The 24,452-nt window shown below is 42.9% G+C and overlaps 1 protein-coding gene across 2 annotated transcripts in view; it reads right to left on the bottom strand.

Moving 5' to 3' along the window:
* Nucleotides 1-4,010: 4,010 nt before the first annotated feature.
* The window catches only part of MTARC2 (mitochondrial amidoxime reducing component 2), a 35,095-nt gene continuing 14,653 nt past the window's right edge, over nucleotides 4,011-24,452 (bottom strand). Inside the window, exons 4-8 of one of the 2 annotated variants that reach the window (XM_082833271.1) lie at nucleotides 23,569-23,709; nucleotides 10,935-10,996; nucleotides 10,790-10,861; nucleotides 9,734-9,872; nucleotides 4,011-5,375 (exon numbers count right to left, since the gene is read on the bottom strand). In XM_082833271.1, coding sequence (XP_082689397.1) covers nucleotides 9,746-9,872; nucleotides 10,790-10,861; nucleotides 10,935-10,996; nucleotides 23,569-23,709 — 402 coding nt within the window. In that variant the 3' untranslated portion in view covers nucleotides 4,011-5,375; nucleotides 9,734-9,745. Of the gene's footprint in view, nucleotides 5,376-8,007; nucleotides 9,569-9,733; nucleotides 9,873-10,789; nucleotides 10,862-10,934; nucleotides 10,997-23,568; nucleotides 23,710-24,452 lie in introns of those variants that run through there. The other variant, XM_082833272.1, reaches the window with a different exon arrangement.

The following is a 24,452-nucleotide window of genomic DNA, read 5'->3' as shown; positions in this document are numbered from 1 at the left end:
TCTACTGCCCACCGCCGCCTCCACTTCCGCCGCCTGCTGGCCACTCGGCGACGTGCCCTCCCCCAGGATCGCTACAAGTGACCAGTTTACTTATTTACGTATTTGTGGCATTGACTTAAAAAAAATGCACAAGGTGAAAGTTGCAAGTTAAGTTTTATTTGGAGCAAAATGAGGACTACAGCCCGGGAGACAGAGGTTCAGATAACTCTGGAAACTGCTCAGAGGAGGCGAGGGGGCAGCCAAGGATACATAGGTGTTTGGCAACAAAGGGCAGGTAGTGTGGAATGTCATAAGATTATTGTTAATTAAAGAAAACCGGTTATCTCAAGTTAAGGAATTTACCCCTTTTCTATGTATGGGCAGATGCAGGAGACCAGGCTCACTGAAATCATTCCTTTGATATGCACCTCAGCTATCTGGGCCAGGATCCTGTATTTTTACATCCTGAGTTTCCTAGGGCTCACGGCAGGGAGTGACTGCAGTCTGATGGCTGCTAGATGGCAGGGATCCTCTTCAGCCCTGAGTTTCCTCAGGGCTCACAGGTTCACGTTGGAGAGTTGCAATCGATGACTGTGACATCATTTGTTTATTGATACGGCAGGAAATATGCCATTTATAAATATTCCATACCTTTTATAAATATTCCATTTATCAGTGGGTCGTTTATTTAACCTAAAATAAGCAAAAAATGTTTGCAGGGAAAAACATAATTTTGAAATTAGAAATCAGGCAGCGGCCAGATCCCTTTCCTGGAGATAGGAGCGGGCGGGCACCACGTGGCCTTCCCAGTGTCCAGCTGCCTTAGAAAACCCTAAAGATTCCACACAGAAAAAAAAAAAAAAACTGTTATAATTAATAAATGAATTCAGTTAAGTTGCAGGTCACAAACTCAATATACAAAAATCAGCTGCATATCTATACACTAACAATGAACTATCAGAGAAATTAAGAAAACAATCCTATTTATAACTTACCGAAAAGAGTAAAATACCTAGAAGTTAATTTAACCAAAGAGGTGAAAGATTTGTACTTTGAAAACTAAAACACGTTGAAGAAGACACAAATAAATGGAAAGATGGTCTGTGCTCATGGATCGGAAGAATTAATATTGTTAAAATAACCACACTACCTAAAGCAATCTGCAGATTCAATGGAATCCCTAACAAAATTCCAATGGCATTTTTCACAGAAATAGAAAAAACAATCCTAAAATTTGCATGGAGCCACAATAGACCCCGAAGAACCAAAGCAATCTTGAGAAAGAAGAACAAACCTGGACACATCACACTTCCTGATTTCAAACTATATTACAAAGCTATAGTAATTAATATAGTATAGAGTTGGCATAAAAACAGACACATAGATCAATGGAATTGCTCAACTGAGAGCCCAGAAATAAACTCACACACATCTGATCAATTAATTTCAACAAAGGAGCCAAGTATAAACAATGCGGAATGGATAGGATAGTCTTTTCAATAAATTGTGTTAGGAAAAGTATGAAACTGAAACTTCTCTTCCCACCCTATCTTACACCATACACAAAAATCAATTCAAAATAGATTAAAGACTTGAATAAAACCTGAAACCATAAAACTCCTAGAAGAAAACATGGGCAGTAAGCTCCTTGACACCTGTCTTGACAATGATTTTTAGATTTAACACCAAAAGCAAGGGCAACGAAAGCAAAAATACATAAGTGGGATTACATCAAACTAAAAAGCTTCTGTGCAGCAAAGGAAACCATTAACAAAATGAAAAGGCAACCCATATAATGAGGGAAAATATTTTCAAATCATATATCTGATGAGGGGTTAATATTCAAAATATATAAAGAACACATACAACTCAACAGCAAAAAGAAAAAAGCCAATTTTTAAAATGGGCAGAGGAACTAAACAGACATTTTTTCAAAGAAGACATACAGATGGCCAACAGGTACATGAAAAGATGCTCAACATCACTAATCATCAGGGCAATGCAAATCAAACCACAATGAGACATCACTTACCCCTGTTAAAAACGCTATGATTGTAAAAGCAAGAGGTAAGTTTTGGGGAGAAAGTGAAGGAAAGGGAACCCTTGCGCACTGTTGGTGAGAACATAAATTGGTGCAGCCACTTTGAGAAAAAATATGGAGGTTCCTAAAAATATTTTAAATAGAACTACCAAATGATCCAGCAATTCCGCTTCCGGGTATACATCCGAAAGAAACAAAATCACTCTCGTGAAAAGACACCTACACCCCCAGGTTCACTGCAGCATTATTTACAATCACTAAGACACGTAAACAACCTAAGTGTCCATAGACTGATGAATGGAGAAAGAAGTTGTGGTGTATATATACACAATGGGATATTATTCAAGCATAAAAAAAAAGGAAATCCTGCCATTTGTGACAATAGGGACGGACTTCGCATGCATTATACTAAGTGAAATATGTCAGACAGAGAAAGACAAATACAGTATGATTTCACTTATAATTGGAATCTAAAAAACCAAGCTCATAGATACGGAGAACAGATTGGTGGTTGCCAGACATGGGGGTGGGATGTGCAAAATGGGTGAAGGTGGTCAATAAGTACAAACTTCCAGTTATAAGAAAAATAAGTCCTGGGGATGTAATGTACAGCATGGTGATTATACATATCAATACTGTATTGTGTATTTAAAAATTGCTAAGATATTAGATCTTAAAAGTTCTCATCACAAGAAAAACTATTGTAACTCTATGAGGTGATGGATGTTCACTAAACTTATTCTGACTTCATGAATACACACACATATCATTTCATTTATATATACAAATATCATTTTATTTATATGTATACATATCAAATCACTACGTTGTGCCCCTTAAACTAATACAATGTTATATGTCAATTAGAAAATGAAAACTATTGAATACAACTCTGAATACAGCAAAGACATCTGGGGATCTATAGCCAAGGAGCACAGGGAGGGAGCGAGTGGCTGAAAAATTACTAAGCGGAAACATCAAAGGTAGGGATTCTCTCGAAAACTGGGCTTCAGGATTCTTGTTAAAACTGAGCTAGGCAGGTCTGACAAGGCGATAGGCAAGGTGGAGGCCCAGTCGAGAAGAGGGCTCAGAGGAGCTTGAGTAAGGTTTGGCCAAGGAGAGAGCTGCTCTCAGGCTCAGCTCAGCACACGGGCCAGGATGGTACAAGACCTCATCAAAATCATCCATGCACATAGAGGGTGTCTCACATCACAGAAGGGTCAGTTTCCAAAGGACAGTAAATCCTCTTTCCCCAGATGGCAACACACCTCAGGGCCTTTCAGTACTGAGCAAAGATCTGTCCTTGGACATTGTTCCCCACCATAAATATTTAGGCCTAAACAGAGTATATCTGTCCTACTTTTCTCGTCCCGCCCCAGGTACGCCCTCCCTGCCCACTCCTGTGAAATCCAGGAACTGAGTTCAGAGTACAGAGCTGGAGGAAGAAGGGGCTTGCATGAATCTAGCTTCCCCAGAAGAAAGGTTGACTGGTGGTGATGTGCACCATGGTGGGGGCGGGCAGAGGGGAAGCAGTGGCGGGGCGGTGGGTTGGGGGCACAGAGTGAACAGCAACGCAGCACAGAACAGCCAGGACTTGAGCTCCACGTGCTCCACAGAAAGGGCAGCTCAGGGGCACTAAATTGTGTTTACTTCTGTTTACTTCCCTCCCTAATTTCTCTTCGGAAATTTAACAGGAAAAAAGTTGCTTCTCTACTTTAACGGTTGACTTTAAAGTGAGCATGATTTTTCAATTTCATCATTTCCAAACTTCACCCAGGGATATAGCTAAGTGAACACTTTTACCTCACAGGGTACTGGGAGTGGAGGTGAATTTCAGGCCCAGAACCCAGCGAAGGAGAGTGGAGAAGGAAGGAACAGCTGCTCTTCACAGGGCACCAGGCGGGCACCAGGTGGTCCCCAGGCAGTCACTGGCCATCACGCCTCAGACGGGCTATCTGTGTAGCTTATGATGGCCCTACCCCACCAATGACAGGAGGTAACATCTGTGGAGTCCGACTGCACCTCTGCTAGTCTATCAGAAAGGGTAAAGAACAATGAATGACAGTGACTGAAGCTTTAATACAAAATGAGAAAAGTCCTGGAAGCAGACTCAGAAATACCAAAGAAAAAGTACAACTGAGAATCACATTTATTAATATGAAAGAAACCACAAAATTGTGAGTTCATTCATTCTCGTATTACATCAGTGAGAATTCTTGCTCTAGTCATACCAAAATAGTTCAAAAATCACTGGCATCTAATAGAATAGTTTCGTGATTCCATCCTCCTACTCTCAAAATTCCATTCTCTTTCAAATCCCATTCTTTTCTTTATCATACTTAGAATTCGTACTTGGTGTATCTGTCAGTTACAATTACTTTTACCTGGCTTAATAAAGGCATAATCAAACATAGAAGCAAAGTCTACAGAATAATTTCCATTCTCAAATAAAACCTGATTCCATAATGGTGGGGTCAAAACCACACAAGCAAAAAGTCAACAGGACTCAATAGCGATGTAAAAACCAACCAATAAGAATCTGTGTGTTAACATGTCATTAATAGGAATTTGTATGTTAACATGTAAAGGCATATCAGGAAACCTGATGTTTCCCATGTCTCCTAAAACACAGAATGATAGGTAATAAAATATAAACATTCAAAAACATTGTGTAGCTTTTTAGCTGATTCTTTAAACGTTTTTTTACATTTTTTTATATTATTTTCCATTATGGTTCATCACAGGATATTGAATACAATTCCTTATGCTATACGTTAAGACCTTGTTTATCCATTCTAAATGTAACAGTTCGTATCTACCAACCCCAAACTCCCAGTCCATCCCTCTCCCTCCCTGCTCCCCCTTGGCAACCATAAGTCTGTTCTCTATGTCTATGAGTCTGCTTCTGTTTTATAGATAGGTTCATTTGTGCCGTATTTTAGATTCCACATATAAGTGATATCATATGGTATTTATCTCTTTCTGACTTATTTCATTTCATATGATGATCTCTATTTGCATCCATGTTGCTGCAAATGACATTATTTTGTCCTTTAGACTTTCTTTATTCAACAATATTAATGTCAGGGATTGCAGAAGTGCAGTAGCTACCATAACATTAATTTTATCGGCAATTTTATTTATTTTAAAAGTCTTCATTATCTAAAATCTACATATGTTATTATTCCCAAATCACCTCTCATACTTTCCTTGCATTAACTCAGAGCATCCGTTAACTCCAAAAAGAGATTCATTTCTACGATGAAGATGGTCACAGGATGGGTAATAAGAATTTGCCCAGGTGGTGCTGCTGTGTTCATTAAAATCCTGATCAGTGCCTCCGGGATGCTGAAACCTGAAAAAATTGTAAGAATCCCTACTTATCTGGCTGTTTCTCTTACCAGTCATAAATAATTCAAACATGCACAAACCAGTCACTTATAAGGTTAAAATGCGCAAAATATAAACTATGTCCTGTACCAAATTACCTCGGCAAAGGCCAGAGCCAGGGATCTCTCTCTCATATGACAGGTTGGGGTGCAGATGAGAAGAACCCTTTGGAAAGCAATTGGTCAAGATGCTAAAAAATATGCCTACACCCCTTGAGGCAATAATTCCACCTTTAGAAACCTAACTTTTAGAAAAACAATTTTAAAATGAATATTATTGATAACAAAATTGGATATAGTTCGAGTGTCAAATACTGTAAAATGGTGTTTAAACCGTGTCACGTAATGTTATGAAGCCATCAAAAATGACATTTTAGGACTTCCCTGGTGGCGCAGTGGTTGAGAATCTGCCTGTCAATGCAGGGGACACGGGTTCGAGCCCTGGTCCGGGAAGATCCCACATGTTGCAGAGCAACTAAGCCCGTGCACCGTAACTACTTAGCCTGCGCTCTAGAGCCCGCAAGCCAAAACTACCGAGCCCACGTGCTGCAACTACTGAAGCCCGCACGCCTAGAGCCCGTGCTCCGCAACAAGGGAAGCCACCGCAGTGAGAAGCCGCGCACCACAAAGAAGAGTAGCCCCATCTCGCTGCAACTAGAGAAAGCCCGCGCGCAGCAATGAAGACCCAACACAGCCAAATTAATTAATTAATTAATTAATTAATTTTTTAAATGACATTTTAATAGGTTGGAGGACTATGAAAGTGCTTATGATACCTAGTTTGTAATTCATAGATACATATTCATAAGCTCGTAGTTCATAGATATACATACGTGTGTATACATATATCATATGATATGTGGGCAGGGAATGTTGCCTGCCCTTCCAGTAAACAAAAAGTGTTGCCCACCATTCCGGTTCTACGAGGATCAAGCCATCAGCAACTGCAGAAGCCCAAGGAAGGTGTGCCCTGAGGAGAATTCAGGATGGAGAAAAACAGAAAGCATTCCGTGCTTTGAATACTGGCCCTAGATCATTAAGGTGCATAACTAAGGAATAATTTCAATGAGCCCAGACTCTTGCACCTTCCCATAGGCAGAAAAGCACTAAAATCATTAAATTGAGATGTCTACTCCTTGTGATTAGCAGTCATCTTTTGAAGTTCGACTACATTTTTTTTTTCCCCAGCAAAACACTCATATATATCCTGGCTTCTCCCTTATGTCTTCAGAGCAGTTCCTCAGAGCTAGCTCAGAGGCTGTCTCCCAGGCTATATCCTCAGTAAAATCCCCCAATAAGACTTAACTCACAACTTTTAGGTTGTGTATTTTTCTTCAGTCGACAGATACATATTTGTATATATATAAATTATATATAATATATATCTGCATTATATATGATATATAATCATACAGCTCATGATATAATATAGATCATGGCTACCTTAAACAGACAAAAAACAAACCAAAATAAAATTTACAAATGGTAAAAATGGGTGGTTTTTTCTTCTACATTTCTGGTGTCTTCTAAATTTGCTGTGATGAACATGAATTGCATTTATAATGGAACAGATAAACTTTTGTATAATTATATTTTAAATGGATTTAAAAAAACAACTCAAGTAACCCTAGTGCAAGTATTAACAGCTATTTTTCTTAATGGCTTTAACCAACCTGTTGGATAAAGGAGACCCTCCGGAATCAGAAACTACGGTAGGCTCACAATCAAAGTAGGGGAGCAACCCTGTTATGTTTAAAGCCCAACAGAAATGCCCACCAGAGAGGAAACCTCTCGGTGCCCTGGGGGGCAGGCAGCAGGGATGACCATGTTCCCCTGATGGGACTCTGAAGGGCTGGCTCTCAGGGCACTCGTGGAGTAGAAGAATGTTCAGAGCAGAGAAGCAGGAGACAGCCATCGGGAAGCGCTCAGGGTTTGGCAGGGGAGTGGTGATAAAAAAAAAAAGCTGAAAAGTGATTTTAAAAAAGCTGAAAAGGAGCTTAGGACCAAAGGGCAAACAGCACCCACATCACGCTGAGCATCTGGGCACGCCACACTGCCTCTCCACGCCCGTGACCTCCTCCCCATTTAAATCACATGCTGTCACCCCTGCCTGGCCTTTCCCCTCCCCTCTCACCTGCCTCCTGTCCATTCCACACATGGCTCTCAGGACAATCGTCCAAACGCACCGTTTTGATCATGATTTGGACTTACACAGTTTCCACAGCGACCTTTACTGGCAAACTAACTTTCAAGAACCTATAATAGGCTTCAAGCCTCCTCTTGGTCAGCTGACCTATCTGAGCCTTTGTTTCTTGCCCCGGAAAATGCTGATTATCACATCTATCTCACAGAGACCCTAGAAGGACTACAAAAGATAATACATTATCTTAGGCTTTCTAACACAAGGGTTCTGGGAGCTAAGATTATTGGAAATGGCTGAATGTGAGTGAAACATGGGTGGGACACGGAGGGACTCACCTCCGTCCACTGCAACACAACAGGATCTGATTTTGAGGAGGTCTGAGACTGAGCAATACTGATGACCCCTCGCTGTTAAGGTACTTCAGAGGCCAATGGGTCCTTCAAATGCAGACAACATGTGAAAGATATTGGCTCAGTTACCCGTCCAGGTCCTGTGAATGGCAGCCTGGCCAGCAGGGACACAGGATCAGTTCCACTCAAGCTAGATGACTCAGGCTTGGGTCCGTTTTCCCCAGATGTTCTTAGAAATGGTAGGCACTTGGGACTTTCACAATTTTTTTCTCTAGCATTTACTGTATTTCATCAACTCCAAGATACATCAACCCTAAGATATATTATTCTGTGCATACCAAGGTTTTTCTAGAAGACACCCTGAAATGTTATAAGAAGCTTTCTGATTTCAGAGGTTTTAAAATGTGGGGAAAATAGGCATCCTCAGACTGACGAAATATGTAACATGTATGTATGATGTAGTATGAAAGATGTAATATGGTTATGTACATGCCTGACCATAGCCAGGAGAAGTTTCTTTCTTTTTTGCCCAGCCTGTCTCATCTTTCTATTCACTATGGCACCTGAGACTGGGCCCTACATGGAGTACTTGTTGCAATGATGACAATAAAGATCGTAACTAATGTTTATGGACCACTTTCCATGCAATGCTACAACTTCATATGAATTAACCCTCAAAATAACTTGTATTGGTTGTTTTGGTGAGTACTATTTTTACTCCCACTGTGCAGGTAAGAGTACTGAGGCTTAGAGGGATAGAGGGATTAAATAACTCAACAGAGTTAGGAAAGGGAACTGCTAGGATTATAAACCCAAGTCTGCCTAAGGATCGATCTAGACTGTCTAAACCACTGTGCCACATTGTCCTGAAGGATGGTCAGGCAAGAAGGTGTGAAAGCCAGGTCAGAATTAAAGAGAAGAATGGTCAAGGGTTTTGGAGATGAAGGGACTTTAAGATCGGGGTTATAGATTTTATGAGAAGAGTTACTTATAATCTTCAATTTGAAGTCTTCTGACTGACTTTCCCATTCCTATAATTTGGGGGGTAGGCATTATGCTCCAGGAGTCTGAATTTTATTTGGCCCAATGAACTCAACGTGAGAACACTATTTTCTTCCTTAAGATTCAGAATCCAGGCACCTTGTTGCACCGATTTTTTTCACACTATAAACCATATTTTAAAAATACATTTGATATGGGCTTCCCTGGTGGCACGGTGGTTGGGAGTCCCCCTGCCGATGCGGGTTCGTGCCCCGGTCCGGGAAGATCCCATATGCCGCGGAGCGGCTGGGCACGTGAGCCATGGCCGCTGAGTCTGCGCGTCCGGAGCCTGTGCTCCGCAACGGGAGAGGCCACAACAGTGAGAGGCCCGCGTACCGCGAAAAATAAAAAATAAAGAAAATACATTTGATAACAAGCATTTGATTTAACATATTTCCTCCAAGTTGACTTTGAATAGTCTATACATTTCCCCTTCACTTTTCTATCACAGACACAAAAAATAAATACAGAACTCTCCAGAGCCGCTCACCTTCACTTTCTTATTCCTTCATGATGTTTCCTAATGAACTGGGACCCAAACCTGTCTTTCTGCTGGAGCTCCTGCAACCACATTTTATAACTGGATGTGTAAGGGAGGTGGAGGAGGCTGCAAGAATGCTGATTGCTGCGGGGAATAAAAATAAGGGGCATTTTCCAGCTCCAAAGATCAGAACTCAAACTGCTCTTTCTCCCAAGAATTAAAGCAGCAAAACGTAAAAACATCTCAACACAAGAAAATGTGGCCATGGCGTCAAGGCACTGCATTCCAGAAGCAAAGATTGCCCTTTACCTAGTGGATCTGTCACTGTACCATCTGGTACACGGGGTCACCAACTTTCAGGCTTCCAATTTTTTCCACCGAATAGTAGATCCCAAAAAGTGGGGATGACTGGTAAATGGGCTTCTCGGAAGGATCACACAGGCGGTAGCTGAAAGAAGCAAAAATTCACCCTTAGGCACACAGAGGGAATAACCTAAGTGCTCGCAGTGGAATTCAAGCGTTCATTCTCAGGTTCTCTATAAATAAACAGCAAGCCTTTTCTAAAATGTGGACAGAGAAGTCTTGGCAATTAGTCAAACTGCAAATAATCCTGGTTTTTCTAGAAGTATCCTGAGAGTCTGAACAGTTTTTCTATGGCTTCGTTTTGAGCCCAAAAGAAGAAACTTGTACGTGTTACTTAAAATAAATACTTTATTTGCATGTGTACTTCCAGCTTCACAACTCATGGAAATAAATGCCTGTACAATCTCAAAATGGACCTGCCCTGAACTCCAGGCTTCCTCAACAATTCTCATATTCTTGACATTGATTCTATCAAATAAATGTGAGTTGCAACAAAAATAAAATGACTCGAGGTCTTAATTTGGAAATACACATGAAAAGGTTATTAAAAATTGATGTGAGAGGGCTTCCCTGGTGGCGCAGTGGTTGAGAGTCCGCCTGCCGATGCAGGGGACGCGGGTTCGTGCCCCGGTCCGGGAGGACCCCACATGCCGCGGAGCAGCTGGACCCGTGAGCCATGGCCGCTGAGCCTGCGCGTCCGGAGCCTGTGCTCCGTAACGGGAGAGGCTACAACAGTGAGAGGCCCGCATACCGAAAGAAAAAAAAAATTGATGTGAGAGAGACGAAAATTTCAAAATGTAGGATTATACAATTAAAAATTTGTCCAAAGCACTCGAAGATCCATCTAGAAAAAAAGAGAAAGCCACAAATACTCACGTACATTAAACAACAGACACAAAACAAGCAGAGAGCAGAGAGGTGCCCAGACAGAACACCTACAGCCACAAGTGGTTCAAAGGATGGGGATAATATAGAAATACACTGGACACGTGGATGTTCTACCTTTTCAGGGTTTCCAGAGGCTCCTTCCTGCTGATCACTCCGGTATCTGGGTCCACCGTGGTCATAATGCACCTGTCACACAATAACAAAGGGTTAGGGGACAGTTAAGAACCGATGAGCGTGCCACACGCCAGACAGTCCTTACCTGGGACAAGCCAAAACCTTTTTCATTTCTACGTCGCCAATGAAGAGCTCACTCCAGGTGTCCTAGGAGAAAAGAAAAAGGTATTTTTTGAATTAAGGCTTCATCAGTCTTTATAGCAGTTTATTCTTTGGCTGGTCCTATGAAGCTAGCAGAAGAAAGCAGTGCAAGAGGATGCCACGAAGTATTCCCCCAAAAGGACTCAAGTGGAGGCAGTGTGTTGGTGAGTCCAGGATCCAGCTCTTGACTTGGTCTCAGAAGCCTGCCCCTTTCAGCACAGCAAAAATAGATCTTCTCTAGGTGGTAGTTTGCCATGAGGACCGTAAACAACTCCAGGTCAAGTTCATGATAGATAATGAGAAGCGGAAAACTTGCAAGACTGCCCACTCTTTCCTTTTGCTAAGCTACAATGGAAGCCAAGTTACAATCTGATGGTTCTTTGATGAGTGGGACATGACCCAAGAAAAGTCAGTTCTGAGTTTCATCCATCCAACACCTCCACCTCCGCAGAGCGGCAGCCTGTCCCCTGCTCCGGCCAGTCACGGCCGCCGGCCCTGCTTTGCTTTCCCACCCTTGAACCGTGGTAGATCCTGCCAACGTCTGCCTCAGGGCTTCCATCAAACCTCAGGACTTTGAGGGAGGTACTGTTTTGGTCCCATTTTTACACAAAGATAAGGAGGCAAAGAGAGATTAAAAAGTTTTCTCAGTGTTGCAGCAGTTAGGTTTGAAAACCTTTCTGATTCTGAAGCAGGACTTTTAATCACCCAGCTTCTAACTATACCCATCTATATATCTATCTACACACACACATACATACATATATGGAGGTTATACAGATTACATTATATATACATATACACATTCATATACACACACATATACACATATATATATGAGGAGGGTATATTACAGCTCTCTCTTGCTAACAGGAAAGCCATCTATCTGCAAAGTTTGAATTTCACAGGACAATCCTTTGTCCAGGCCACCAGAGGAGAGGCGGGAGGCGTCGGGCTTCACTGGGGCTTCACTCCAGGCTCCATAAACCAACAGTACTTATAACTAGATGCAAAAAGAAAAAATGACCCTTGAAAAATTGTTTCCTGATCTCAACCCAAGTGAGGTTTTCAGAGACCATGGGTCTAACGGATTTGGTGAGAAATCAACCTCCACGTGAGGCAATGAGGCATCTATTCCTCTCACCCACTGGGCTCACTCCCCCAAGGACAGGAGAGGAGAGCAGTCTGTCCCTGCAGGAAGCAGGGCAGAGCAGGGGGTGGGGCCTCTCATGTAACATTTCCCCCTCCCCATTGATGACCAGGCTCCAATCATGCTAGGGTCCTCTTTCAGGGATACACTAACCCCCCAGGGCCTATAGGGGTGATTCAGCAAAGGCACAAAAGGAAGTCCAGTACCTAACTGGGTCTTCCCAACTCAGAAATCTCCTGCGGGATATGACTGAAGTAAGGAGGTCTCTGTGAACACCCTGGGTTCCCAACCATCATTTATGAAACTGTTTCTGTGCGGAAATAAACTCTGCGTTCCAAACAACCCGTTGAGGGGGGAACTGTGTAACCCTTGTAAAAGGCAAACCCACATAACGTAAAATGGAATCTCTATAGCCTAGCCAGGACTTTTTACGAGCAATGTTCGAACGCAAAACTGCAAGGCAGCCATAGTGCCTAGCTAACTTCCTGGAGGAAGGTGGAGTATGACCAAGTAATAAGAGCTCCTGCCTCGGGAAGTGATGGGCCTTGTGGTACCCTGGCCCGGAAGCGGCTAAAAAGGCTGGACGCACTTGGCCACACGAGGGCACTGCGGCCACAGTAACGTGAGCCCATCAGGCAGCCTGGGCCGAACCACGCCCCCACTCAGCTTTCCAAGTAGCCCTCCACCCCCGCCAACGTTCAATTTCTTTTTACAAGTGCTGAGCAATCGCATATTTCAAAACAACATTATCTGTGGAAAGTCGGCCTCGTGACTGTGATATAAAGCAGGAAGTCTGAAAAGTTCAGTTAGGTTTCCTAGTTTAACAAGACATTTAATCTGCTCTTAACGCTATTACACAACTGAAGTACCCAGTTTAGAATAACAAATTACCCGTTTTCATATGAATTGTATGAAGCCCCCCAAATGCCAGTTCTAATTACCTCCTAAAATATTAATCAGTTTATATGATAACATCACCCATCCTGATCTGATTGTCAGACTTTTGGTGTACAGCCTTACTTGCAGTAAAAAAAAAAATGCACTAAGCAAATTAAGTTAAATGAAATTATTAATTATGTTATTAGAGAAAATAATAATGCATTTTAAATTGTAGAAAATTTAAATTAAAGAATATAGGAAATCAAATTTTTCATTACATTCTACTAGACACCCGAGGTGTCTTCCCTAAGCACAGAAACAGCTCCAAGAGCTTGCAGCTCCCCCTGCTGGTAGGCAGTCTCTCTGCAGCCTGGCAAAATCCAGGCCATTTAGAGAGAACACAGAAAAAACCATGGAGTTTTTGAGATGGAAGAAGAAAGGAAAGGAAGAAAGAAAGCAGGGAGAAAGGGGAAAGTACTATACATAAAGGGCTCAGCTCTGTGGAAGAATCCTGAGAATTTACTATTAATTTGCAGGCATTTTGTAAACACTAAATTAAGACTACATGGTTTCCTATCACAAGAAGCATCCAGAGAAAGACATAAAAGAAGGGTTTGGAGTCATTTCTGAGGAACACACAGAACAGCACAGGGGAGGATGTCTGTTTGTTGGAGACCTTCATTGGAGTGCATATGGGCATGTGCCCAGCAAAAGCTGGGTGCGCCAGGAGATGAATCTCTCTCTCTCTCTCCATATGGCTATACACACACAGTTATATACATATATTTAGAGAGACGGAATAGCTATATAGAGAGAATGTTTATCCATCATTCTCTATATATGTTATGGTTCTCTCTATGTATGTTCTATGATTATATACATATATACTTGTGGCTACACATACACATGTATACATGGATATATACATATATTTGTATATATTCCATATTTTTCTATGGATATATATATATATATATATATATAGAGAGAGAGAGAGAGAGAGAGAGAGAGAGAGAGAAAGGAGAGTGCCAGGTGAGAATGTAGGTCCAGGTAAGCTCTTGAATAACCAACTAACCATAGACAGACAAGACATTTGAAAGTAAGAAGGAAAGACAGAGGGCAAAAGCCTGAGTGGGTCTGCTGTTTCGTGGTCTACAAAGGAATTCTCCTGAGGAGCACAGATCAGATCAGCAGTTCTAATCAGACCAACAGCTACAGAGCCTTTGGGCACCTATACCCTAGGTCCTGCCCGCCTACTACCACCTGAGCCCTTCCCCTCCCAAATCTCAGATACATGATCCGTGCTTTCCTTCCGCTGCTCCTGATTCTTTAATGGCTACTCATCAGTTCATTATACTGTGTCATACATACAATTGTTAGAAGAAGTTTTAGGCTATGTTGGGATAATTCGAAGGAATGAATAAGTAAATAAACAAAATTTTTGTCTAGAAATCTTTAAGTAATTTTCTGGCTTGGTATCAATGACTGGACAAGATTACCATAGGCTCAGAAAGTCATCTACTAGAGGCTGGCTATATGCATGCAGACTTACTGTTTGGGTATTAGCAAGGAGGGTGTGAATCTACATTTATTAACGCTGAATAATGTTCAAGATGTTGCTGAGTGAAAAAAGCACACCTAGATATATATACTACATGTAGGATGATTCCATCTATGTAAAACAAATCTGTTTAAATACCTGTGTGTATATATTTATAGCAATATATTTGGAAGGCTTCTCAAGTTTAAATAGTATTATTTGCTTTTTATAATAAATTTTTCTTTCATTTTTTTCATTTTACTTTTTATACAACGCATTATAATCCCAACGACACATTTAAAAACATCATTTTAGTCTAGAAAGTTTCTCAGATTCTTTCTGACAACGAATACATGGTGTCTTATCCAACACCAGTTCTGCAATTCTTTGACACCCACTGCTGTCCAACAATTTAACTCAATTTTGATACTAACTGCTCTGAGTTAGCACAGACCCCATGGGTTCAGGGCTCAGTCCCGCAAGACTGCCCCACTTCAGACGCCAGCTGCAAGTCCCAAGTCTCCCGTACTTCTGACCAACCAGCTATAAATCAAGGGTTCCCATGACCCCTTCTGAGGCTCCATATTTTGCTAGAAGAGCTCACAGAATTCAGGAAAGTGCTTTACTATTACCAGTTTATTATAAAGAATACAATTCAGGAACAGTCAAATGGAAGAGAGGCACAGGGCAAGGTATGGGGGAAGAGCACAGGCAGAGCTTCTGTGCTGTCCCCAAATGCACCACCCTCCCAGCACCCTAATGTGTCACCAATCAGTGAGCTCTCCAAACCCCATCGTTTAGGTGTTTTATGGTGGTTTCATTACTTAGGCATGACTGATTAAATCATTAAACTCAACCTCCAGCCCCTCTCGCCTCCCTGGAAGTCTGGGATGGGGCTGAAAGTTCCACACTGTAATCATGTCTTGGTTTTTCTGGTGACCAAGCTCCCTCCTGAAGCTATCTACCTGCCTCACCCATCCTGACATTCACCTCATTACCATAAACTTAGGTGTGATTGAAAGGGGCTTGTTATTAACAAAAAACGTTCCTGTCACCCTTGTCAGTCAGGAAATTCCAAGGGTTTTAGGAGCTGTGCCAGGAACAGGGGCCAAAGACCGAATAGATATTTCCCATTACACCGCACAGTTAAGCTATCTCAAACCAAAATCTGTTTCTCTATTTTTAAGGTACACAAGCAAAATGATATTCTTTAATGTCCTGTTCGAATCTCCCTAGAAAGAAACCCCATGGCATTCTTCCTACAACGAGATCCCTATACACACACATACTTTGCACTGAGTGCTCCTTTCTCTGGGCTCTAGAGAAACATAACATGATTATGTTTCCAGTACCACAAGCCTTCTCCTACTGAGTCCTACATCCTGCTTCGTCCTGAGACCCTTGCAGGCAGACACAGTGAGGTCACTTTGGTAATCTTAGCATCCATCCTAGAGATTAGCACCAAGGAAGCCCTCAATAAATGTTTGTTACCAACAGGAATGTTCCAGAATCTTGGTTATGATATGAACTTGCAAGAACTGTTTCCTTAGCTGAAGTAAAACTCTACCTCATGGTCAAACTTCCTTCACAGACTGAATAACACTGGATGCCATACACTGAGAATTACCAACTTACATGAGACATGACTTTTCATTTACCAGATAAGTAAAGATTACAGGCATCAATGCTGGCAGGAGTACAAGAAAAAGGGCATACTTCCACTGAGCTTGTGGGAATATAGATTGGTGCAGGGTTTCTGCAAAGCAATTTGGCAATGTATACGGAGCGCCTTTAAAGTGCTGGTTCAGCATTTCTGAAGAGTAAATTTAGAAATGTAGACAAAGACTGTTTTACAGAGCTGTTCATTATTCATGTAAGGGGAAATGGAAAATAGCCTAAATGCCCGATTATACAGGAATGGCTAAATAAGTTATTGCATAGTTCTGTGATGAACTAATATGGAACTATGAAAACTATGCTGATGAGGAATTTGTAAAGATAGAGATGTGTTTGCCATATACCATTAAGTGAAAATGGTGGGATTCAAAATTATCTATACAATATCATACAAACAATATTGGAAACACAATAAAATGCTATTGCTGGCTACTTTTTGACAGTAGGAGGGTGAGGGATTTTTATTCCTTTACATTTTTCTGTATTTTTCTAACTGTATACAGACGATGTGGTACTTTAAAAAATTACTTTTATAATCAGAAAAAAATCAACTGTATCTTAAAAAGATTCTTGAATTAAATCATTAAGAAGCTTTCTACTTCTCTGCAGCCCTGGTTCCAGATGCCCTCAAGGCTTTCTCCTGACCCCGTGTTTGAGCAACCCTGTGCAAAGAAGTAAACCACTTCATCTTCACATCCTACAGAATTACGGGAGATACATTTCTGTTAACCTAAATGCATAACAAATGTGCCAGGAGGAATTTGCTCTTTGGAGGCACTTGGACTTGAAAAATCCAGGCAGAAGGGAAGGACGTCCCAAAGCTAGATAAAGCCAGCAAAGCTGGCTTCTGTTCCCTGGAGGGGTCACCTACTTTTCGGAACACCAGTAACAGGCAACAAGAAAGGAAAGAAGAGACCTTGAGATGTGGCTCTTTCTGTCTCTCTGATGCGTATTCACGGAGGGACAGTTTGCAGGGCTGATGTGACTGCTCGTGTCCCATCCACACACCAGGCTCCTCTCAGGGTGGTTAGAGTCCTGAGGATTCCAGTGTTTCGTGGACAGTAAGAGATCCTAGTCTCCCCTTGGGGTTCAGCTTCTGACTGAGATGCTGGGGGTCCCACACCCACCAATAGCAGAGTCTGGGAGAGGCAGCCACCAGCCCCGATTCCCAAAGGCAGCAGCCTGGGCTGCTCTTCAGCATCTGGGTCCAGGCGTGTGAATCACAGCCTTCCGGAGGACACAGAGGGAAAGGGTTGGGTATACGGGGGGGTGGGGGTGGGGGTCCATCCGATGACTCCTACCTGCCTCTACAATACCTTCTCTGCTTCAACATCTGTATTTGATGGGCTCATCTCTAGGGGTGTTTTGTAAAGCAAATGGCCACTCCTTGCTCATGATGTTCAGATGTGTATGTCTGTGTGATCATACCTTCTCAAAGGGAATACCCATGTACTACTGTCATCGAAGGCTTTTATTTCCTCCTTGATCTGAAAAATAACATACTTAGAGGTGGGTAAGATATGATGAACAAAATTCAATGGTCAAATCCCTGCCCCTTGTTGAATTCAGTTCAACAAGGTCTTACATACTCAAGGGCTTGTGCATTCAGGACCACGGATGAACGAGAAAAAGCACAGTGAGGCAAGTCTTGAGAAATAGACCTCGTGCAATTGTTAGGAAGATTAAAATGTGCTTGTTAACTTACTTTTTTTTAAAAGTTGGAATATAGTATGTGCAACATTAGTGTTTGTTTTAAAAAATGCCAACTAACATATATCAAGAAAAACTCTAATTAGAAAAGACACATGAACCCCAGTGTTCATAGCAGCACTATTCACAGTAGCCAAGACATGGAAACAGCCTAAGTGTCCATTGACAGATGAATGGATAAAGAAGATGTGATACATATATGCAATGGAATATTACTCAGCCATGAAAACAAATGAAATAATGCCACCTGCAACAACATGAATGGACCTAGAGATTATCATACTTAAGTGAAGTAAGTCAGACAGAGAAAGACAAATATCATATGATATCACTTAAATGTGGAATCTAAAATATGATACAAATGGACTTATTTACAAAACAGAAATAAACTCACAGACATAGAAAACAAACTATGATTACCAAAGAGGAAAGGGAGGGGGGGATAAATGAGGAATTTGGGATTAACAGATACACACCACTATGTATAAAATAGATGAACAGCAAGGTCCTACTGTAGAGCACAGGGGACTATATTCAATATGTTATAATAAACTATAATGGAAAAGAACATGAAAAGGAATATATATATACATATATATGTGTATAACTGAATCACTTTGCTGTACACCAGAAACTAACACAACATTGTAAATCAATTATACTTCAATAAAAAAAAGCCAACATGGGTTTCCCTAGTGGCGCAGTGGTTGAGAGTCTGCCTGCCGATGCAGGGGACGCAGGTTCGTGCCCCGGTCCAGGAAGATCCCACATGCCGCAGAGCGGCTGGGCCTGTGAGCCATGGCCGCTGAGCCTGCACGCCTGGAGCCTGTGCTCCACAACGGGAGAGGCCACAACAGTGAGAGGCCCGCGTACCGCAAAAAAAAAGCCAACAAAAGAGGTCATGTCAGAGAGGGGGTCTGAGAGACCTTTGTGGTAAAGTGCCTTTTTGACCACACACACACACACACACACACACACACACACACACACACATTAACAGAGAGAAGAAAAAGGCAACAGGAATTGTACAGCTCTAGGGCTGCAAAGAACCTTTAAAATCCTTTAGTAAAACTTGCCCACTTAAGATCAGAAAGTGATGCTCAAGGAGGTTAAGGTCAAGCTCACAGAGACAGAAGGACCATGTGGCCCTCCTGGTCTCCAGCCAGGAGTCAGACATATCTGATTATCACCTTGCTCCCAAGGAAAACCCCAGGCCAGAGGGTCTCTGCCCTGGCTCAAGCCAGAGTCACCAGGGTGCTTTAAAAAGCTCCTCCGCCCAGACTGCAATTGGGACCCGGGATGGGGATTGTTCCAGTGTGGGAACCACAGCCCAAGCTGATCTCTATGCATTCCCTCCCACTCTAAGTCCGCTTGTCTTCCTGCCGCGGGCTTTCAGGGGTGTTTTATTTACTGCGTGGATGCAGTGATGGAAAGGGCTCTGTGGGGCTGTACAGAAAGAAGCCCAAAGAAGCGTCCTCCAATGTGTCCTTCATATGAGAGGGGCCGAAGTTCCCTAGGGTTTGGCTTCACATGCTTCTGTTCTCTCTTTCTCAGCCCCTAAAAGTCTCTGTGGCAAATATTTCGAGTTACTGAGATGGAAACAAAAAAAGCAAATGTATAAGGAGATCTCCTTGAGTAAAGGCACTAACTCCGTTGGCAAATTCTTCAGGAATGTGACTGTATTACTGCTCCCTCCACCCAGACTCCTGTCTCCCATGTGCTCATCGTGTTAGCTTTTCGAAATCAGGACTAATTTACCTGAGGTCCTTGCTTGAGGCTCCTATCAAAGTGGGGATGTCAGGGCTTCCCTGGTGGCGCAGTGGTTAAGAGTCCGCCTGCTGAAGCAGGGGACACGGGTTCGTGCCCCGGTCCGGGAGGGTCCCACATGCCGTGGAGTGGCTGGGCCCATGAGCCATGGCCGCTGGGCCTGCACGTCCGGAGCCTTTGCTCCGCAACGGGAGAGACCACAACAGTGAGAGGCCCGCATAGTGCAAAAAAAAAAAAAAAAAAAAAAAAAAAAAAAAAAGTGGGGATGTCAGAAAAGCTCCCCAGATGAAAACGGGACCCCTTACTTGAAAGGCATGCCAGAAAGGGATGAGGGGAGCCCCTGCAGTCCACCACATGCGTACAACACCGAGAGTAAACCCTAAGGTCAGCTATGGACTTTGGGTGACTATGATGTCAGTATAGGTCCATCCTTGGTAAAAAAAAAAAAAAAAAAAAGTGTCTCTCTAGTGAGTGATGTTGATAATGGGGGAGGCTACACGTGTGAGGGCAGGGTGTATATGGGAAATGGTCAACTAGAGAGAAGAAGGATTGGTCAATTTTATTACTTTCAAACTTGATTGCTCTACGTTCCCAGAGTTCAAACACACTACACTAGACCAAAGGAAGCCGCTTTTTAAAATCTGTTTAATATTCTGAGTTACACAGTAAAAGTACAAAGTGCTTTGGGTCACAAAGAGTAACTGTTGCACAACGCATCCTCCTATCACTCTCTGATTCTGCAACAGATAATGGCCTGAATTTTTGTACCGTGCTTAGGTTTGCTATATTTTTTATTATTAGTTGGTCTATGAAATATTTATCTGCATTATCATTTTACATTAATATTTAACAGAGTCCCACTGATTGGAAGGGTTATAGTTGTGTGATGGTGCCACGTAGACAGGTTAACTCATCAGGCCCTTAACTCTTTGTCTGCTTAAGTTAAGGGAGAATAAATCAGCAACATTAGCATCATTTTATAGTAAAGATTTTTTAATGTGCATTTCCAGAGGACTCTTCTATTCAAATAAGAGTATTCTACCTTATGTACTATTTCTGTAAGCCCATCCGTCACAATGCGGGACCAAAACAACAAACAGACTTGGGGGCACAAGGTCCCATAACATTAAAAAAAAAAAAAAAAAGACTCCACCCACTCAAATTGCCTCAGAGAACACGGTTAGGTTTACATCAGCCTTAGGTTCAGTTTAACAAGTTAGAGGTGAGCAAAAATTCTTAGTTGACAAGTTACAGAAAAGCAAAAATTCTTTAGCCGGGAATGGATTATCATTTCTTCTTATTCCTCTGGTTCAAGATCTTAAACTAAAATGATTATCTTCTGTGGAGACAAATCGAGAACAATTGTATTCCCTGAAAGAAAGTTTCTCAGAAAAGAATGGGCCAGTTACAGGAGTCCTGTGCAAGAATATTTGCTTCCTGGACTAATTTCTAATCAGTCTTTAGGAACTTGCATTATTAACACTGAGTCTAATTTCATTCGGTGTTTAACAAGTGTCTAATGACTCCATACTTCTGTACCCTCTGTTCTTCAGCATGGGAAAGGAGAACAGGGGAGAAATAGCTGGGTTTACTGGGAATTTTGCTAATGAGGCTTGAGTCTCAAGCCCCAGACCCTTTTGAGACCCTGCACTTCATTTCGGTTTTGATATTTTCTTTTCTTAAAGAGCACCGTCAAATTTTATCCACTTCAGGTCACACCAAATCTAGATTATTCCTGGGGAGAAATCAAGTCTCTTCTCTCAAGGAGCTGATGGTCTGAGAATGTTCTTTTTCTCCCACCCCCTCCGTAACCCTTGCCCCCTCACCTCTCCTAAATCAGTGCTTCCTCAGGCACTGTTTGCACAAGATTCACCTGGGATGGTGCTGCCGACACAGTCACAGGCATATCACGATTCTGATGCAGGTTTCAGGTAAGTCCTGCTAATATCCCTCTGGGGATGAAGCATGGCACTGATATTTCTGCCTCAGTTTCCCTAAATTTCCATGCACTTTCTAGAGAGTGGCCAGAGTCACAGCGTGCAAATCATAATACCATGCAATTCGGCAATATTTCTTGGATGAATGCAAACAATAATCAGTTCCTCATTCAAAATCATTACCACAGTATAAAATCCAAACTCCTTGGCATGCTGGCCTTCAGGCAGCTCCAGGTCCACCCTCCTTCTGCCGCTTCTCCTTTACCCCCAGTGTCCCTATGATTCTGAAATACTCCCAGGCACCCTTAATGTAATGGCCTGTCGTGCTTTTAGGTCTCCTAACTGGTGGCCTCCTTTACCCACCATGACCCTCACTCCCCTTCGTCAGCACACACAGCTATGCAGCATGGCTTCTGGGTAGCTTGATTTGACCCCTCTCTGACCCCACACCCCCCTCCTCCAGGCAGATTTAGGCATCCCTACTTCTAAGCAGCCCTGGCACCTGAGAAGCAGTGCGTTAAAGTACTCACGCTGGGCTGTCATTGTCTCCTAGCCATTCTTCTCCTGTTGGGAAATTCTGAAGGGCAGGATCTGTATCTTTTTATCTCTGTATCCAGGGCTCTTATTATGGACCACAGCTCCCGGCCCATGATAGATGATCAATTTAAAAACAATTTTTTAAAATGTAGAGAGGAATTAAAGAAATTAGATAACAAACAACAGGATAATGTCAACAAGTAGACAACTTCTGTATACTTTGCTATTTTTTTCATTATCAAGTAATATGAAGTACCTCCATGTGCACGGATTTATACCAGCCTCCATGCAAAGGTTTACCCTAAAAGGCAACCTTTACCAGCAAATAGGGGCACATTGCACTCACACAAAAAATGTGTGGTCACCCAAGGGAGCAAAGAATTGATAAGGTATTCAAGAGCCTCTCCCCTCAGAGTTAACTACTTGGAATCTCTAGACTGGAACCATGACCTCTGCTCCTCAGAAGCTGGAGTTGCAAGTCCTGGGTTCTCATCCAAAGCCACCACTTCCACGCCTAACAAGTTGTGTAACACCTGCAAGCTTCTGTTTCCTTATTAAAAAGGAGAAAATAGTACAGACTTCACAGACTGTAGGCTTTGATCCTAAGGATCGAATTAAGCAATTTGCATGAAGCCACTCATTGGTTCTGTGCCTGACACCCAGTAAACACCCAGCAAATGGTATTTGTTGTCGTTATTTCCAGTGCTTACAAAGTTGAGCTGACCCCCAATGTTTAATGTGATTCCTGGTCCTTCTCCTTACAGAGCAACACCCGGCTATATGTATTTCTTGTACAGATCGCAGGTTACAACTGGGCTCTGATGTGGCTGTCCTTTTACGGCTACAAGGGGCTGAGTCTTTGGAAGGTGGAAATTTCTAGTTTCAACTACATAGGGGAGTATGTGGGTCCTCTGGGAGAGAACTCAGGCCAAGCATGGAATGTCCCCAGGTCCTGGTTCACAGGCAGATCTCCTATATCCTCCTGGGGCTCCACTTTGGGGTCTGGGGCTTCCGGAAGTCTCAAATCTTTGAGCACCCCTGGATGCTACAGGAAAGGGAGAGATGGCTGTTCTCTTCATCTTTTTTTTTTTTTTTTCCCGTTAGTTATCTCTGAGCTATGATTAGACATTCTAGCCTTGTCCCAGACTTGCTACAATTTGGAGCTGCCATTGCTTGCTTTGGGGCCTGAGCACTGAAGAGAGTGAACAGCGCCTCCTGAGGCCAGCGAGGTGATGGCAGCAGTAATAAGCGAACAACTCCACACAAGGCGAAGGTGATCCTTGGAGGAGGAGAGCCTCCCCAGCTGCCGACCTCAGAGGGTCTGACTTGGCACTGCCTAAGGAGCACATCTGGGCATCAAGCGTAAAAGCAGGAAGCCGCTTACCTCCTCAAAGGCATTGCTGCCTGCCACCACGATATTCGGCCTGAAATTGTCCATCTTCACTTTCTTCTCCAGCCTGGTATTCAAATCTGCCAGGGAGGCTTCTGAGAGGATCATGATGGGGCTGCAGTCCGGGTAGGCCACCTGTGCCAAAGACACAGCACGATCATGCCTCGCTGCCCCTGGAATGGCTCAGACCAATGGCACAACTAAGCAAAATCCAGAAGCAAAACCACCTGAGTGCAGAAGGGGAGAGTGGTGCTCAAGAAGGACAGGTGACACTGAGGGCTTGGAAACAGCCCAGTCAGGGTTCCTGCCCACCCTGGACGCAGGTGGGGCTCCCCATCCACACACTGAAGGCAGCAGCCAGGCTCAGGTCCAGTGTTACCCTCCAGCCACATCTCTTGTTCTTTCCTCAGGCGCCCAGCAGTGAGCCCTTTGCCACATCATCAACACCGCCGGACAGGGCAAGGGTCTCCTGCCAATCAGCTATACTCTAGCCATGATTTCCTTCAGCGGCACCATTCAATCACATGCATTTATTAAGCACCAACTGTATATTAGGCAGTGTCCTAGGTGGGGAAATAGCAGTGAACACAGCAGATAAAAACCCCTACATTCAAGGAACTTTGCGTTCAGGGGTCGTGAGGAGAGACTCCCCGAGGTGCATTTTGAACCTCATCTCACGGCAGAAGGAAAGGCTTTGGCTTGAGGGCTGTAGCTGACATAGGAGGAGGTGACTCCTCAGCCCCGGAAACAACCACACCCCACTGGCTGTGAAGGGAGGACTTGGAGAAAGTCTGCTTCTGTGCTTTTAGGAAACCTGAATTTAGTCCCAATCAAACTTTACTTTTGCCTCCCAGCCCATCCTCTCCTGAGTCCCCATC

This window comes from Leucopleurus acutus, assembly GCF_964270905.1.
Source record: "Leucopleurus acutus genome assembly, chromosome: 2".
NCBI lineage: Eukaryota > Metazoa > Chordata > Mammalia > Artiodactyla > Delphinidae > Leucopleurus > Leucopleurus acutus.
The sequence above is the reverse complement of the archived record's forward strand: the minus strand, read 5'-3'. Positions and strand labels throughout refer to the sequence as shown.